The following is a 19,322-nucleotide window of genomic DNA, read 5'->3' on the forward strand; positions in this document are numbered from 1 at the left end:
TCTCACACGAATTTTTTTAAATAATATATATTGATCTACGGGCTTTACCTGAATCTTGGGGATTGTCCGATGTCAAAGGCAGTCATAAGTGAAAAGAACATATTGCATTTTAAAAACAAAGTGAATGTTGACACAAGTTACAAGTTGCATTTAGACTAGCATTTTCATAAAAAACAAGGTATCTTACACACAATAAATGTAGCATTAAAAAGAAAAATGTTATGTTTCTGATTAAATTTCATTAATTATGATACTTGATTTGTAGTTCAATCTTATTTTTATAGTTCTTCTCACATGTATTCATTCTTTGTCTGGTGTGTATACATTACCACCATAATCCTTTTTTTGCACCACTGTCCCATAGGGCCTGTCAGTCAATAAAAATTGCAGACCCCCTCCCTAAAATTCTAAACCCCCCTGGCACATCAAAACATTTTTGAACTTTCATTGTTTAGCATACACAACATGTCAGAGCTTTCTAATTAAAATTTACATACTTTGTTCAAAATTCTTTAAGATTTCCTGCAACACTGCTCCATCAAACAAATCCTTTCTATGTGTTACTTTCTAAAATAATCCCAAGAATTTATCCCTTCCAGCAGCTTAAATTATTCACCTCTGTTTATATTTACAGCTAAACATACATGGCATAAAAGACACTAAAGATTGTTATACTTATTTCTGATTACAAATAAAAATAGTTATTGCTGTTGTTGAAAATAATATTTGTAGCATCCATTTCAACCCCCATCATTTACTTGTTTTTCATTGTTTCAGGGAGCAGCGAAAATGATGACAGACCCTGCCAGGCTCTGGTTTTTCAAACTAAACCCATTGATATTCAAAACCATTTCTGTACTCAAACATTATTCCTGTGTTCTCACATACCACGGAAGACAATGAACAAGAAAGTTGTTATACCTGTATTGTGCATGTTTTCCCCCATTTTAAGCTTGGTGGACTGTCAGGAGAACTATTGTCATATCAATCAAAGTATATCTATAGACAGTGGTAAAAAGTTAGACAGTAGCAAAAAGTTAAAGTTGTTTATTTTCAAGAAACTCCAATTTGTATTAAAACAGACTTGCATCAATGAACATTCATTGTTTAGAATACATTCTACAATCATCACACATGTCCAATGGGAACTGGAGAGACAAGTATGCAATAAAAGAAAGTATACAATTTGCATTTTTTTTTTGAAATATATAATTGTAATAAAAAGTTTTATGAATTATGTTTATCATTACTTATTTAATATTATAAAATTCAGGACTATAATGGCTGCTGACACTGGTGTGATGATTTTCTTTTCATTTTAATCAGAGACAGCTAATGAAAACACATTCAAAATTTCAAGACAATGAGGGCATACATATTTTTTACTGCTTCAAAGTAAAGATCATTATGTCTTTATGTTCCTTTTTTTCATAGGAAGGAATGCTGTCTTTTCTAACTCAGCTTTTCTACTTTTCTTCTTGAACCAGATGTAGACCACTGATACAGGAAATAGAGGATACTGTGTTTTCATTTCCCACACAATGGCACTGTATACAGTATTTTGGAGAGCAGAGGTTAACATGGCAGACTTTTCTCCACAAAAATAATGCACAGTGTCAGTCACCTAAAAAATTTATACATTCTACGTTATTTCAAGGAACATTCAGCATGTACAATGTATTTAAATTTGCAGGTTAAATTAATAACATACCTTACACCCAGTTAGCATGATATTTAAACAAAAAGTGTGGGTGTGATACAAATGCCCCACCAGGATCCATGTTTTAAATACTTAAATGTACCTCAAGGATGTGAAAATAATGAACGTAGATGAGACAAAAGTAGAATATATCATTTTGCTGCTCTTATTTTCTTGGGTCATTTCCTGACTTATAATTTACAAGGACATCATAAAACTATCGTGACAGAAAAGTGGTAACATAGTCACTGTGGAGGCTAAGAGAATACAAATTTACTTAATATCTTGTCAATGAGTCACATAAAAGTAAGGTCATTTTTAAGTGTGTGTGTGTGTTTGTTTTAACTCCACAGAACAGGGAAAAAAACAAAATCAGGAGTTCTGAAATTGATTCTTTTGGTTGGAATGGCCTAATTGATATATCAATTTTAAGACTTTACAAATGATAAGTAGGTGTATGTGAAAAATTATTACATTTTATAGTATGTGCACCACAAACCTTCCAGTCCTTTCAGAAATTCTTGCAGGCATGGTGATAAGTCAGCTAATGTGTCACTTACAACATTAATAATAACAAACATGAATTAAACAAACAATATGTAAGTTTAAAGTACTTTCTATTTCAATTTGAATTTGTTAGGATGAGATTAATTAAAGAATGAGAATGGGGTAAGAATTACAAAAACAGAAGTAAAAAAAAATTAAAAGCTTGCACATTTTTTTTTTGTTATGAAGTTTTATCTTTAGGGGTGACTGTTGTGTCATTATAATAGGAAGTACGTGTATTTAATCATCAAAACAACCGAGGTGATTTAGATGATGTACATGCAAGCTTTAACAGCTGTTTAGACAATTTTGTGAACTCTGTAATCGTAACTCATACGAAAAAAATTTCAACATTAAACTTACATTTCCATCGTAGATCTGACACCTGATCTGAAGTTTTCTCGCATTGTTTTTGGAATCATGACCATCTCAAATTTTCTGCAAACTTTCAGAGTCGGAGGGAACACACACATATTGCACATCTATTAAAATCTTCCGTATGGTCACTTTTCCTCCACTGTTTATATTTGTTTGCATCCATATCGATCAATAAACAACGCAAATGTTGCTCAGATGAAAAATTTCAACAATGTCATGGGCGCCGCCATTGCGTATTTTCGGAACTCGTTTTCTTCGGAATGTTTCGCGTAAAGCACATCCAAAGAATCTGCCAACGGCGTTTTCATTGGATAATCCAAAGTTCATTCTGACGTGACCCTCAATGGGATGTCTTCAGATCTTTGTACAGCGACCATCAGAATTTCGGAGCGTAACAAAGATCTGATTTTAATCAAATTGCTTTTAATTCTGTTGTTAATTTTAAAGGCTACATTACAATTGTGATAGATACCTAGATCAACATTTCATATTCATATCATTTTTTATCATAACAGCCTAATTAAGCAGACTTAAAAAATGATGCACCACATGTGCACCACAAACCTTCCAGTCCTTTCAGAAATTCTTGCAGGCATGGTGATAAGTCAGCTAATGTGTCACCTATAACATTAATAATAACAAACATGAATTAAACAAACAATATGTAAGTTTAAAGTACTTTCTATTTCAATTTGAATTTGTTAGGATGAGATTAATTAAAGATTGAGAATGGGGTAAGAATTACAAAAACAGAAGTAAAAAAAAATAAAAGCTTGCACATTTTTTTTGTTATGAAGTTTTATCTTTAGGGGTGACTGTTGTGTCATTATAATAGGAAGTACGTGTATTTAATCATCAAGACAACCGAGGTGATTTAAATGACGCAAATGCAAGCTTTAACAGCTGTTTAGACAATTTTGTGAACTCTGTAATCGTAACTCATACGAAAAAAATTTCAACATTAAACTTACATTTCCATCGTAGATCTGACACCTGATCTGAAGTTTTCTCGCATTGTTTTCGGCAAACTTCGACAATTTTTTTTTTATCATTACAGCCTAGTTAAGCAGACTTAAAAATGATGAAAATTACAAGATACATGTACAAAAAATAAATTTAATTACACCTTTGTAAAATCACTAAATCTAGAAATTTCTTTAAATTTCGTTTAGAAACACATGGATATGATCCACGTATTGTAGTCCTTTTTTTAAAGGACAGCAACTTTTTTTTAATATGTTGATAAGAAAAATAAACGCAGATATTGATACACTAAACTGAATTTTTTCAGTAGCAAAAGCTCTTTAATTAAGCAAATAGGTGAGCTTCAGATTATATTTTTTTCATAAAATACACTCGTAGTTGGCCCAAAGGGGTCCTTTATTAGGTTAGTTTTCGTGTTTGCTAAAAGTCTAAGCTTTGCTTGCTCACATCCAAAATCCTTTTAATTTTTTTTATACAATACAATCCATTACCGCATGTTTCGCTCCATCGTTCCATCAAATCTAAAATTTACAAATGAGGTACGAGTGTAAATATGTGCATTTATTTTCTTAATTCGAAGCTTTCAACTTAATCTTTTCTTTGTGAGACAATTGTGATCAGACAAAGCTGACAGGATAATATAGAATGGGTTTTTTAACACTTTTGGATAAAATATATAAAAGTTACCTTTATTGTTGTGGACTGCCTTATTTATGGATCAATAAAAAAAATAGCTTTAACTGGCTTACTTCAATTATTAAAGATATAGTAAGAAACCAATTTGTGCAAAAATGGATTTCTTGTAGTATTGTCGATAACTCACCTGATTGTATAAATTACAGAATTTTCAAAAAGAAAATTTGATCTCAAAAGTTATCTGTAGAGTGTAGCTTAAGATTTACAAATTACACTCACAAAACAACAAACATGCTAGTTCATCTTCCGACTGAAATGTGCAGGGGAAATAATTTTGGTAGAAATTTAAAAACATGTACAATGTTTAATTGTTATAGTATCGGTGATGGAATTCCTTATATTATGAAGTGCATTTATTTTTCAAACGACAGGAAAATGATTCTCCAGTAAAGAACTAATGAACGCAAGCGATATAGATACTTAAAAAATATCAAAGTTTATGTTAAACAAAAAACTGACTGCGCTTATTGAACCCACTATAACTGATTGTACATTTATATATATATATATATATATATATATATATATTTATTTATCCCTTACCTGTTATTTGTATATGTACATGTACTTTTTGTACAACCCCTCTTGCCAATGACAGTTATATTTCTTGCAATCAAAAAGTGGCCGGTCTCAAGAGGGGAGATTACCTTTTGTTTCTTACGTTTCTTAAGTGGCCGATGGTCGTTTTTCAGGGGTGGCCGCTTTTAAGAGAATTTTATGTGTAAGGAAATGTTAAAAATTCTTCCGGGACTTATAAATTCGGTTGATATTTAGGAAGAACCGGTTTTCAGGGGTTTGGGGGGTTGGAGAAGTTTCACTTTATCATCTATCACAGTCAAAAATTAAGGGGTTCGCCCTGTTTGTATGAAAAGTATATCATTATTCCATAACAAAGAAATATACTATAGGATATCATAATTTATTATAGTTTACTATATTTTCAGAGTTTTACTGTAAATCAAAGTAGCTTTACTATAAATCTCAAATTGTTTTATTTCATTTCCTTCAAGAGTTATATGCACTTTTTTGATATAAAAAGGGGAATATTACTTGTATTTATTACATACTTATTAAAAATACATAATTTTTTGCATATGAGATATGCCTCACATCACAATAGCCTTCACGGCTGATCATGATACGGCTCCTGCAGGGCTGAAATGGATTTGTAGGGCTGATATGAATATGCGAGGGATGATCAAAAAGTTGGCGAACTAATTGAATTACTTCCTTAAAAGAAATAAAAGGAGGTTTCAGTGTTCATTATTTTTTAAAGTAGTCCTCTCCGATTTTAATGCACATCTGCCATTGTTCTGCCTATACGCAAATCACGTGATCCAGGCGGTCACGTGACATGCTCCCTAGGGGTCTGTTGAAAGAAGCTAAGGGATTTTTCCGAGTCTTTTATTTCTTAACATGCAAATTATTTTTTATGAGAAACATACAGCCGTTCGTTGCTCGGGTACGACTGAGTCAACCATTTTTTTTTGTCACAAGTCATCTACATGTTGACGTCATTTTCACATTGTGACGTCACAATGCAAATTTTACATTTAAAGCACATTTTACAACAATTCCTAAACTAACATAATTGCCCTAAGTGAAGAAATTTTAATATAGAAAGCACAAAGAAATCCTTATCCTAACAAAAGTGATTCCATTCTACTACCGTGTAGTGTAGGGCGGCGCCGCGAAAATTCCATCGGCATCAAAAGTAAGTTTTTAGACCTGCCTAGATGGCCGAGCGGTCTCGCGTGCTGTTCCTGTACTGCTAGGAGACAGATTCCGTAGATCGAGAAACCAACCATGGGCTGGGGCGGAAGTGGGTATCCTTATAAAAGTGATTTTTTTGTGCTCTCTCTCTCTCTCTCTCTCTCTCTCTCTCTCTCTCTATATATATATATATATATATAATTATATATATATATATATATATACAGAGTATAGATTTTACATTACGTTCTCTTTCATTCTACTTATTGCTCGATTGATAACCAACCAATATGAATATTGACATTAATTTGATATTCATAAATACTTTCGTCTAAAAAGTTCTTTATTCTGTTGAAAAGGTTGTGCTAAGAAGAGAGTTTATGGTCTTAACTGTGACCTACCCTGCTCTGTGAACTGTCAAGAACATAGCTGCAACATAGTTAATGGAACATGTCTGGGATGTAAGCCAGGGTGGACAGGCGACAAGTGTGATAAATGTATGGCGTCAAAACATGAGTAATTATATGTCTCGAACTCTATATAATTTTATTAAAGTCTTTGTCAATTATGGACTCTTTTTATTGACATTTAACGGCACATTGGAAATATGGACATTTCTTATCATCATTATGTTTATTATCGTAATTATTATCATCAATATTATCCTTGGAAAAAAGTACAATGTAACTTTCCTTTTAACTTATTGAAAACTCTTCCGCAGAATGAGAAAATAAAAGAAAAATAGTACAGTAAGATATAAAAATTTTAAGGGCATACACAGTTATTCTTTGTTAAAATTCAAAAACATAACGTGAAGACAGACATTGCAATAAAATTGAAATATTCCTCAAGTTTTACACGATTATTAATAAATGCAACTGATACAGTCAAATTACGTATGATTTGTTTTCAATATAGGATTTTTACGACACTACTCTCGAAATATAAATAAAATTTAAAGAAATTATCCATCCTTCTACAATAGTAGTTGGTCACATCTTTTTTTTCAATCGTAATGGCATATCAGACAATTCTTAATTGCATGTTATAGTCTTTTAAACAGTGTGCCCTGTTGGATGGTATGGAGTTGGTTGTCAACACAGATGTGTTGGACATTGCCAACACAACGCCTCCTGTCATCATGAGTCAGGCAGTTGTGTAGACGGTTGTGCTACGGGATGGATGGGGCCCTTATGTAACAAAGGTTAAGCTATTCCCTTGTATTTCAAAACCATTTTCATTTCCATAGTTTTTTCTTTATAAAATCAATATATCTGGGGTATCTTTTTTTATAGTTGCCCAGTACCTTTCGCATTCAAAATCTCTAATCAGTGAACATTGTGCATGTATGAAACACTGCAAGAAGTCAACAAACATATTTCCATTCTTGTGTTTGATATTTTAATATTTTTTTTTTGTTGATGACACATCTGCTTCCCACCCTTTTAAAAGGATGGCTTAAACTAGATCACATGAGGAAGTATGAAAAAGATAAAGACAGTGTTAGTTTAAAGCTTAAAAAACACTGACTTAATATTTCAAAAAATTAAAAACAACTTTCTAAAATGAATAATAGTGATGATGTCACAACACTCGATATTGATTGGTTTTCCTATACAGATATTTCATTTCATATTATTTTGTATTCGTGATGTCATACTCGTAGCGAGTACAGTACCAACCAGATATAACCTAACTGAAAGCGGACTGAAGGCGAGGACAGACCGGGGTTCGCTTCCCGTGTTTGCTTGGGGTTTGCTCATGGTCTGCATGTCTGAATCTGTTATACACTTGATTATGTGATCTAGTCTGAGTCAATCAGATAGCTGTGAGCAATAGAGAAAATACGCGAGTAAATCAAGCAAAAATAAAGAGCTGATAACAAAAGCAATCCGATCGTAATAAAGGCTAAATGGAACAAAAACCATTCAATAAATAAATCACTAAATAGATAAATAACCGTTTTTTAAATCAAAATATTATGTATATTGTACAATGTACGTCTTTTATTTAATTCAACTACAGAGTGTGAATATGGAACCTATGGCCAAGGTTGTATTCATAAATGTAGTGGAAATTGCTTGAATAGTTCTCACTGCAACAAAACAACAGGCAATTGTGACTTGGGTTGTAGTCCTGGGTATATAGGATCTTTCTGTAATAGGAGTAGGTATTAGTAAGCATATTATGAATTTATCTGCAATTACTACATCGGAATTAACCCAATATACATCAGATCTTCCTATTTCTCCATTTTTTTAATAAATAATTTTGAATATATTTTTGACAGTCTGTTCTATTGGAAAGTTTGGAATCCATTGCAAAGAGACATGTAGTGGTCACTGCTTAAATGACACAAATTGTGATCATGTAAATGGAAGTTGCAACAAGGGTTGTGACAATGGATATACTGGTGATGGGTGCATCAAATGTAAGAAATACACAGGAGTATACTTAATGTTTTTAACATTTTTGCTTAATTTCCACAAATTTAAATGAAAATATATATTTTAACACATCATTATCTTTTTATCCATCATTTATATGTAGCTTGAAAAAAAGCCATACTTATTTGAAAAAAAAAAATCCAATATTCTGGATTTTAGTAATGAAAAAAAAATTGGTCACGTGGTACTGTGACATCATAAGTGTCATTCATAAAATAAACTGATCATAAGGATAAACAAATTAAATAGACTTGGTGTTTTAAACATTATCTTCACAGGAAAATATAACAAGCATTTAAACTCTTCAGAAAATGAAATAGAATGAAACCAAGGAAAGTAATAAACGGATTTTGAGCAATAATCATTTTCAATATTCCAGTTCGAATATTTTCTTTCATAGTCTTACCCATTCTTAATTTAATACAATATCTATATTAATTTAAAGTTCTCAAGATTGCTAGAAAAATTCTTCCCTCTTTAAGGAATGTAAAGAAAAATCTTCTCACATTCCTTTATGTGAACCTTTCTGTGTTCAAACGCCGTACAAGACATGTTACTAACTGTCAAAAATCTAATTATTCCCAATCTGTTTGTTAATGGGTACATTAGGTGCAATAATTGATTTCATTCAAAACAATTCTTTCGCTTGGCCAGATATGAAACATATGACGTCAGAACACTGGTGCAAAAACATTTCATTTTACTATACATATTGTAATATTTAAAATTTTGAATCTCTGAAATTTTTTTTTACCTTATCGAAGAAATATATACTGATTTAGATATCATGTAAATTTTCACATGTTCTATAAAGTAACTGAAATGAAATAAAAACCTTTATAGAATTTTTTTTTCTCTATTTTCTTATTTGATTTCTCCCTACGTCGCGGGTTCGAATCCCACTGTGGGACGTGGAGACCGGTCCTTCGGATGAGACCGTATAAACCGAGGTCCCGTGCCGCAGTAGATGCTGGCACAAAAAAGATCCCTCACTGCTCAATGGCCGTAAGTGCCGAGTATAGGACAAAATTTGCAGTTCTCCACCGGCAAGTGGTGGCGTCTCCATATGAGTGAAAAATTCTCGAGAGGGACGTTAAACAACAAACAAACAAACAAAACTTATTTGATTTCTTGATGTTACTGTTGATTATAAATTATGTGTATTATATGGATTAAATAAACATGTATTGTATATTGATGTATATTTAGTAACTGAAATCTAAAATTTGTTTCAGCATGTGAGAGAGGCTTGTTTGGCCCTGATTGTTCACAAAAATGCTCAATAAATTGTCACACTCCTAATGAGTGTACAATCACCGATGGGTCCTGTGTGTGTTCTCCTGGCTGGACAGGGTCACCACACTGCAACAAAGGTAATTTTGATTTTAAAAATGTAATTTACTGTCTCATTTTTTACAGTTGCCTGCAGGATGTATGGAGTAGTACCCTAAAGAATTGCAAGATTTCTCAAGTACATTTTTGCATTTTTCATTGCTTTGATACATTCGCAAATCTGTTAAGGCTGCATAAAGGGGGCGGGGCCTAAATTATAAGGGAAATGCTTACTGTGACATCACACATAAATAGTAATTCCTCACAATAACAGAAAATGAAATAATTTGCGATTTTAAACTGCATAAGAGTAATAAACTACATCAAAACTTACCACTGCATTCATTTTTATCGCTAGTTAAATCCCACAAAGCAAGATATAAACAAGTCACTGATCGCAATGCACTTGTTGACATGTCGTCATCTTGGTAAAAATTGACGCATTTTATGTGCAGTGAGAGGCGGATCAAGTAATTTCTTCACAGTGAAAAATGCAAATTATTATTAAACAGAATATTATTTGCAAATGTTAGGTAGACCATTAATACAAATCCGATACCTTTGTTTAGTGCCATTATTTAAAAACTATCGAGAGAATGTATTGAATTAATTCTACTGTGTTTTTTGTACAGGGTTTGCATGTTTCACGCCGCGTTGCTTCATTAAATCACCTTTTCACAAGGGCATACACTTTATAGATCTTGACCATTTTTTAAATATACATAATGGTTACATTTCTTAACTTGAAAAGTGCTGCTGCTTTCCTGAAATCGAGAGGATTACTTAATAAATACATAAAATACTATGTAAAGGTCACACATATTTCGACTAGAGCGAAATAACTTGAAATTAAACTAATAAGATGCGAATTCTATTTAAAGCAGCAGCACTTTCCATAAACTACAACTTATGTAGAAACAATTTATTACTTAAATTTTTAATTTTAACTAGGGTATGCCCTTGCGATGTTGAAATGTGTTCATGACCTACATACAGTACACATTACATACATTTATCACGTGACTGTCAAATAACGTGGCCAAACCAAATTCCATACAGAGCAGCGTATACAATGTTGTTTCAATTAATATTAAAGTCATGTGATAATATAGTAGCTTCTCAAAAATAAATTCAGTTTAAAAAGGTATGTATTTATGCACGTTCATATTCCATTGATTTCTTCGTAGTACGCCTTAACAGAGCTGCGTTTATTTTTTTACTGATCCTCAAAGATCGATCTTAAGTAAAAAGAATAAAACATTGATTAAATAGAATGTTTTTCTCCAAAAAGGATTTTCTCAATAGCAAATCTAGCATTTAATTTTATGGAGATTAAATCAAGTGTTATGTTTTGTACGAACGAAATTTAATTACAGTTATTCGTGTTATTTATATTAAGTATAATATAAAACATAACATATACTGCTCTATATCAGGATATTTGATGTATATCTTGATAATAATACTAAGATATAAGACTGACTTGGATTTATTTATGTATTTGTCATCGTTTCTGATTTGGTGCGATGATTGTTCCCCCTTGAAAATCGCACAATGAATTACTATTTTGGTTGATGTTCTATAATATACATAATATAACTACTATATTTGTTGAGACCCTGACATAACCAATACTTTGATACTTTAGTTACACTGGATCATTGAAACATTGCCCTACTATAAAACTTTACTCTAAAACATTCCTGCATTAACTTCAGAATGTGATGAGGGATTTTACGGAGAGAATTGTCACGCACACTGTAGAGATTACTGTATCAATGCTACGTGTAATAGAACTGATGGTAATTGTTTGGTTGGATTCATCAAAGGAAATACTTTTGAGAAAGGTGAGTTGGTTTTAATGATTATTTGATAAACTTCATTTAATCCTAAAATTTTAAGTGGTTGAAACTTCTTCTCTAGAGACAAAATTTCTTTAAGGAATAAATGTTTTATCAATTGTTCAATACTGTTTACGTATTTCACTTGGCTGTGTATTCTTTTTAGCGCTTTTGGCGGAAAGTTGCTTGCAATTCAAACACAATGCTATATGTCTTGCACATATGAACATAAATAAGAACATTAAGAAATGCGCTAAATCAAACCTACACTAACTTGTTCGAAAATCAACTTCAGCCAATATCGTATACGCTAAATATAATACATTTACAGTATGTGTTTACCATCCGTCTCTATATTTATTCATCCAATCATGAAAAGAGAATTGATATGATATAAATATATAGGCAAAAGATTCTTGTTGCTTAATGTTTGTATGGGCCGATGTCAGGTATAAATGTATAGGAGTTCACTTCAGACTATAAAATGGTAAGAACTAAAGGCCTGGGATAGGTTTTAATCTTTACCAAAAATTATCCATTCCGCTCCGGTCGATGACTTTAGGCTATATCTATACACGTATGTAATAATAGTTTTCTCAAACATTGTTTTAGTCTTAGTCAACGCTCTTAGTAGGTAGAGATAGGAGGAACATTTGGAATGGTCAGCAGATGCAATTTGAGTTCATTACCTCCAAATATCATTTGATAATTTTGTGTACTTTTCATTATAATGGTTATGGCAAGTTTAAACTGCCTACTCGATTTCTGGTTACTTAACAACAAACATTCTTGGAAATAATAAAATTATCTAAAATTTACAATTTTAAGATGAGACATGAAGGAGTAGTAGCTGACGTCAATATTGAGTTAAACTGTATATACATTATATGACATGTAATTGTCAATATCTTGACCACAAATAATATATTCTAGCTCAATTATCCAGACAAGCGCTTGTAGGGCTGAAAGAATAAAAGCACAGACATTGTCTTCACATTAAATTCTAAGGTAAAGGTATTTATATCCATTACAGCTCTTTATTGCAGGGAAAACCTGTTTCTAATAACAGAGATTGAATTATTCTAATTCAAGAACAAACCTTGCAATAAAGTTCCGATTGATTGCAGATTAATTAATTACACAAACTATACTATTTACATCCTCTTTATACACAAGCCTCTTCTTCAAAAAATAGATTAGATATTTTCTTAATGGGAGAATTTCAAACAGTTAAACTGTGAGATCAATTGCCTTTAAGCAATTTCTTTTTCTTTTTTTTTTTTAGTTTTACTTGAGACACATTTAATTTAATTTCTTTAATAAAATTTGTCAACTTTTATGAAGAAAGTAATCATTTTAATTCAAAACTTAATTTCAAAGTTTATGACATTTTAACCCTGGGCCGTACGCACTATCTGAGACCTTAAAGGACCGTAATTTTTACAAAAAATTATTAAGTTAAAACAATTTAACCAAAACCAAATTAAAGTATTCTGACTTGGATTTCCATAACAAATATTTTGGTATACAATACATATATAACGCCATTCAATTTGACAAAAACTTCATTGAGCACGATCTTTATGGACAAACCCTCGTATAGATATAAAATAAGATGTAATCAGATATGATGAATAAGGATTTGCTGTAAAATTATTCGACTCAGTGCATGCGTTATTTTTCAATAAGAACGCTTTGTCCATGGTTTTACTGGGCATCCCTAGTATATACATATATACTTTTAATGGTTATATCATTATTATCTCGTTAATTTTGAACCTTCTAGTGGCGTAAATGCAAGTTCTGCGATATCACAAAGTCAATTAAAAATTTGGAACATATGATTTCAAGCAAAATACTGGTTTCAAAAACATGAAATTAATTTAAAATACAGTCGCTGCATTATGATTATCATGACGCTTTGGAACATACTGACCATCTAAGGAAAAATTCCCACCATCTCATATAAATTATCTAGATCGTAATATGAGTCCACTTCACGTTCCAAGATCTGAAGTATTTGATCATTTCATCCAACCTTCATCACAAAAAACTCAAGACGGTGATGTTATCTATTCAGAACATGCTAAATACCTTAGTCTGAAGAATGTATGTTTTCTTTCTTCTTGTATTTTATAGCTGACGATTTTTATTAATTTTTAATTTCTTTTTATTGAATATTATCGTTGAGGTATCGCTAAGGATTGTCTATTAAAATAAAGTAGCTTATACATGTATGTATATTTTTACCATATTATTTTTATTCTATGCACTTTATGTTTAGACTTTTGCATTAGCGTGCTAGTTAGAGTATAAGCAATTTTAGTTGAGTTCTGACCTTCGTGAAACAAGAAAAATATTTCAGGAACTTAAATTATGTAACTCTTGACTTTTGCATTGATGGAAACGTGTTTTGAGTGTTTCTTGCTCTATTTTACCAATCTCTGCATTAGTACCTTCTCTTTAAGTGATTACAGTAAAACTCAGGTATAAAGAACTCGCTAATAAAAAAAAAATAAACTTTTTTCGAATCCCTAGAAGACTTTTCAGTATGTTCCTTGTATGGATATAAGGAAACTCGGTTGTAAGGAAGCAAAAGAACTGCGAACGATAGTATTGTTCTCCCGCCTACCTCCAAGTCAATTTTCAAAAGTTAACACATTTGAATAATTTTTCATATTTATATAGGTATTTATAATTTTTCATAAAACATTACCTATTTAGGAAAAGAAAGAAAAATTACTCTATAATTTTGGTAAAACTTGTGTTTTTCACTATAGAAATCAACAGAAAACATTTTCAAAACATCCCCCCCCCCCAGTGAAACCAAAATTCCTTTTTAAAGGTAATATGGATTGTTGTTTCACAAATTCATACCAAAGGTTTTTGTGTTTCACGGGGGGACGGGGGACATATATTCACAGACAAAGAGGGACACAAATGCTCATTTATTCACCAATTTCGAAGGGGTTTACAACTTAAACATTGTATTTTATCAATTACATATGTTTAATTTTATAGGCGTAAAACATAAAAAAAGATTTAAGAAACATTTATTCATATCCAAGAATTTTTTAAAATGTGCTGATGCTTTCAAGTCCGATTCTAATGGAAAACATCGCCTACCCCCTTATTAAAGGAGCTGGAACTAGGAGTACGCAGCTAGGTTAAGGACTCCCATATACATGTCAGCCTGTGCAGAGGTTCGGGAAAGCTATTATGACGTCACGTTAAAACAATACAAATGAATCTCGATGAATTAATAATATATGTTCTTTTTAAAACACACTAAATACTTTCGTTTCTCATAATTGAGATAAAGATAAATGGATGTGCAACTTATCTTGCCATAATAGCACTTAGCGTTTGCAGAATGAAAGCCAGCTTGATCTCGCTATACTTACTGAGATGACGTCATTTCTCAGTTTGACACGCAGTTTCTCTGTACTTGAGGCGTGGATCAAGCTTTTATCGTAGCTTGTAAAAATAAAAATAAATACGAAACATGCGTAGTCGGACAAAAAGAGAGACATATTCTGAAATATATTAATCCACATTTTATTGTCAAACTAAATTGATAATATGTAGACTTATAATAAAGCCGTAGGGAGCACATTTGTACAGTAACGTGCTAGAATGACAGGTCCAGCCCCTCGAAAATATCAAAAGTTCAACGATATCCGCTTTACTATCAATTCTGAATTTTTAAACACGTTTAGCTTTTATTCCTACTACTCTGAAAAGTGCTGGGAGCTGGTTGTGCATTGTTTATTTATTCCGTAATCTCATATTATTCCAGTGCGTATTACATTTTTGTCTGGAGTTTCTAGAAAGACAGCTAAATTTTTAACAATTCTCGAGCATGAGGAAGTTGCTCCCAGCACTTTTCGGGTTAAGGAACTTGTCTCAAAGAAAATAAAATAAATTTTATAGCGGAAAGATGCCCGTATATCGTTGAACTTTTACGATCTTTGTAGTTGTACATATATGGTCCAATTTTAAACCTGTCACGTGACAAACAGCTGATGTAAGCGATGTCACTTTGGCCGAACTCAGCAGAGACCCGATATATACAAATGCAAAGACCAAAATTCACATTTATCGAAACCACTGCTGTTAAAAAAATATTAAAAATTGTATTCATTTCCCCTGAATATATAAAGGCGTATATTTCATGGGCGTCCTTAACCTAGCTGCGTAATTAACTATTTAACACTGGTATTAAAATTATTAATCAATTACCATACAACTCTTCTTTGCATTCAACAAAGATTTTATGGCTAAATTGCCATTAGTATTGAATTAAATGGATGTAAAATGTAGGCTGGAATCGAGAGTTAGCGTGCGTAGTTCTTTGAGAATCCTGTGACTTTTTTGACTGAATTTTACTGTAGAAGTTACAATGTATGGACGCCGTCTTTTCAGTGAGGAAAAAATTAAAAGAATAGGCGGCTGCTTCAGATACAAGTGACTGAGTTTATATTCTAAAAGTGTTGACACTGTTCCAAAAAATGTCTCAAGTTTAGGAAGACTAATTTTCCGACAATGTTACCTTCGTAACATTTATGAAATTTCATCATCCATTTCAGCTTGGGATTACTGTATCACTCTGAGACTATTTTCCGTTCTAAAGTTAGGATGTATCCCTAGAAGAAATAATCCAATCCATAAAACACTTTGGCTTTTTTTAATCTCTCTCACCCCCTGTACTTTTGTGCTAACATGGTTTTCCTTATTTTCATAGATCCTTACTATGAGAGTCTTTCTAAAGAGTCAGCAATTTTGTCCATTTTTTTATGTTTACATCGTTCGCAAATGAAAATGACTCTCTACAAACTTGATTGATTACCATTGACGTAATGTTTTTGCCTTATAATTAACCTTTGTTTGTTGTTGTTGAAAGGAAATATCTGCACGTTTCGTAATCATGCCAGTACATGAAAAAGTCCTGTTCAGTATCAGTGCATAATAGTGTTATGAATGTTATTAATTGTAGGATATTACTCGACCGCGTTTTGTAGAAGTAAATATAACTGATTATTTCTTATTATGTTAAACTGAAAAATACCAGGACATGTGTAACAGTCATTGAAAAGAATATTTCAAAATATTTTCCATTTTAAGGGGAAGACAGAAAACCATTAGAATCATATAAGAAAGAATATTACACAGTGGGTGGCATTTTGGGAGCAATGGCAGTCGTTGCGATTGCGATAATTGCTGTATTATTTATACGGTACTTATTTACACTTTTATTCTTACATTTAGCTTTTAATTTATTTAGTCAATTTAATTTAAAAGATGCTTACTGAAAAGTAAAATTATCCTACTCCATTAATAAGATTTCAAATTTACAATAAATTTTGACATTACAGCAAGACAAAATATCGATCAGCATCAGTAATGAGTGAATATTTACAATAGGTAGCTTGCATTCTTGATTAAAAAAAAAGGGGGGGTGGAAAGATGTAAAATTCTCGAATTGGACGTAAACAACATACAATCAGTCATAAATGAATATGTTAATAAAATAAAAAGAAACACATGTAATTATTTATAAACTGACGGCAATTGTGAAATTATGCAGGCAAAAGAATTTCTTCTCATTACACTAGTAGTTACGCAATCATTTATGTTTTTTTTTTTTTTTTTTTTTTTTTTTTTTTTTTTTTTTTTTTTTTTTTTTTTGAAGTGGAAGGAAAACGTTCAGCATCTGCAGAATGCCAAAAGATCGGAATATTTCCACAGAAATCGATGGAGAAGAAGGAGGACATTCAGATGCAAATAAAATTGTACAAAAAGACACAATCTTGTATCAGGAATTGCATGTGATTGAAAACGAGAGTGCATATCAGGAACTACATTATGAGAAAAACCCTTATGAGAATCTTGAATCAACTGTTAATTAAGATAAATGTGAAGCTTTTTGGAAATTCGTAATTGCTATAGGAATAAGTAATGAAAAAAACTTCTTGACTATGTAAATTGTATTCAAAGAAATGTGTGAATAAACCATTAGATAACATTTCAAAACAGTTCAATCCTGAATTGTACAGAAGTAGTTATGTAAAATATGTAATACCAGTTCTATGCTTCGGAACAATGTGTAAACCAAAGTGTATAGTGTTTTTTTCTAGAGCGTTTAGCATGGTAAAATGCAATGTCCCTTTAAAGTCGTGCAATGTCTTTTCTGTATATGGTGTAATGCCCTTTTGCACTGCAATGCCCTTCTTTTAATAAGAAAAAGATTTTTGCTAGAAAAAATGGCAAAATACGATTTCAGATACACCAAACAAAATTTGTATGTTCCCATGCAGAATATTCAATGCGTCCTAATTAATTCCTGGTTTGTACAATTCGTGCCAAAGAGTTAAATAAGGGCATCATATGTAGATGGATGGCCACAGGAAATCCTTCTCGCTCGAACGCACACATTAGACAAGTATCTTAACCTTAAATTAATTATTCAATCAATTAATAAGGCTGTGCATGGGGAACCACTGTGTCTTTATACATGATAAAACTCCTTTTTAGTTGCTCTTATCTCTCATAGGAATTTATTTCTAATAGGAATTTATAGAGATAAAAATTAGACAATGGAAAATTATGAATCTCATTGAAAATTCTAATCTTTTTGAATTCATTCTTAACTTATTCAGTGATGTTTCGTTAACAGATCATAACAATCAAAACAGAGATTTATCAAAGTGTAAGCAATTTTCACACTGCTGATACTGGGACAGTTATTACACCTATAGCATGATCACCACAGTTTCCATTGCCTCGATCCTCTTTTGTACAGAACCTTTGTTTGTGGCCATGCTCATCACAGTATCAACAAACTACTTTGTTATCGTATCGGCTGGAACGTAAAAAATGACCTTGTGCTCCACAGTATTAGCAAGTCTGCACGGAAGACGGCTGTTGACGATGCTTAAGTAGTGTGCAAAATTATTTTCTATCAACCTTATTGTACTTCGACCCCAAGGCCCTCTATTAGGCGTCCTAATAAATACAATGTAGAAATAAGTTGTAACAAGTGTTGCAGCTCAGAAAGAATCCAATTGCATAGTCTTTTATCTGATAAATATTTAATTGATTTCAACTTAAAAACTGAGAATTTGGATGCATGTGTACTCAAACCAAACACTCTTTTGAATCTAAATGAAAAAAAAAAAATTCACCAACTTCCTCCAACATCATACACTCTTGATAAAAAAAAATCTACGTAAATATATACACTTGGCCTTATTAAAAATGTTTGAATTTTGTACATTTGAAAGTGTCACAATTCGCCAAAATTAGTTGAATCAAATATATGGAGATAACGAACAGTAATTAAGCTAAAATGCCCATAAAAAAGTACAAATTAGGAGCAGAGCAAACACGGACCTCTAGAAACAGGTGGGATCAGATGCCATGGATGAGTAAGCATCCCCTGCCGACCGGTCACACCGAACTGGTTTGTATTTTTAAGATGAGCAAAATGTGAGCATATTTTTGTATGGTGAAAATATCATAAATGTAAATGGATAATTATACTTTTGATATAAAGGTCAGGAAGGGAAGGGCAGATGGTGGACTTGTTACATGGAGCTCTTCTGGTCTTTGGCCAGTAGATCTAAAAAAAAAATATGAATACTTTCATTAAATGTCTGTAAGTTGGTTTAATCATATTTATATGAT

General features: G+C 31.9%; 1 protein-coding gene across 1 annotated transcript in view; it reads left to right on the plus strand.

Annotated features, from left to right (window-relative positions):
- Positions 1 to 17,545, plus strand: part of LOC133180171 (protein draper-like) — a 53,844-nt gene extending 36,299 nt beyond the window's left edge. The window contains exons 6-10 of the mRNA XM_061314740.1: positions 6,376 to 6,513; positions 8,307 to 8,447; positions 9,699 to 9,836; positions 11,514 to 11,642; positions 17,385 to 17,545. Of these exons, the coding sequence (XP_061170724.1) occupies positions 6,376 to 6,513; positions 8,307 to 8,447; positions 9,699 to 9,836; positions 11,514 to 11,642; positions 17,385 to 17,545 (707 nt within the window). The remainder of the gene's footprint in view (positions 1 to 6,375; positions 6,514 to 8,306; positions 8,448 to 9,698; positions 9,837 to 11,513; positions 11,643 to 17,384) is intronic.
- Positions 17,546 to 19,322: the final 1,777 nt, after the last annotated feature.

This window comes from Saccostrea echinata, unplaced genomic scaffold (genome assembly GCF_033153115.1).
Source record: "Saccostrea echinata isolate AGI-Se365-2 ecotype Australia unplaced genomic scaffold, CSIRO_AGI_Sech_v1 ptg000006l, whole genome shotgun sequence".
Taxonomy (NCBI): Eukaryota; Metazoa; Mollusca; class Bivalvia; order Ostreida; family Ostreidae; genus Saccostrea; species Saccostrea echinata.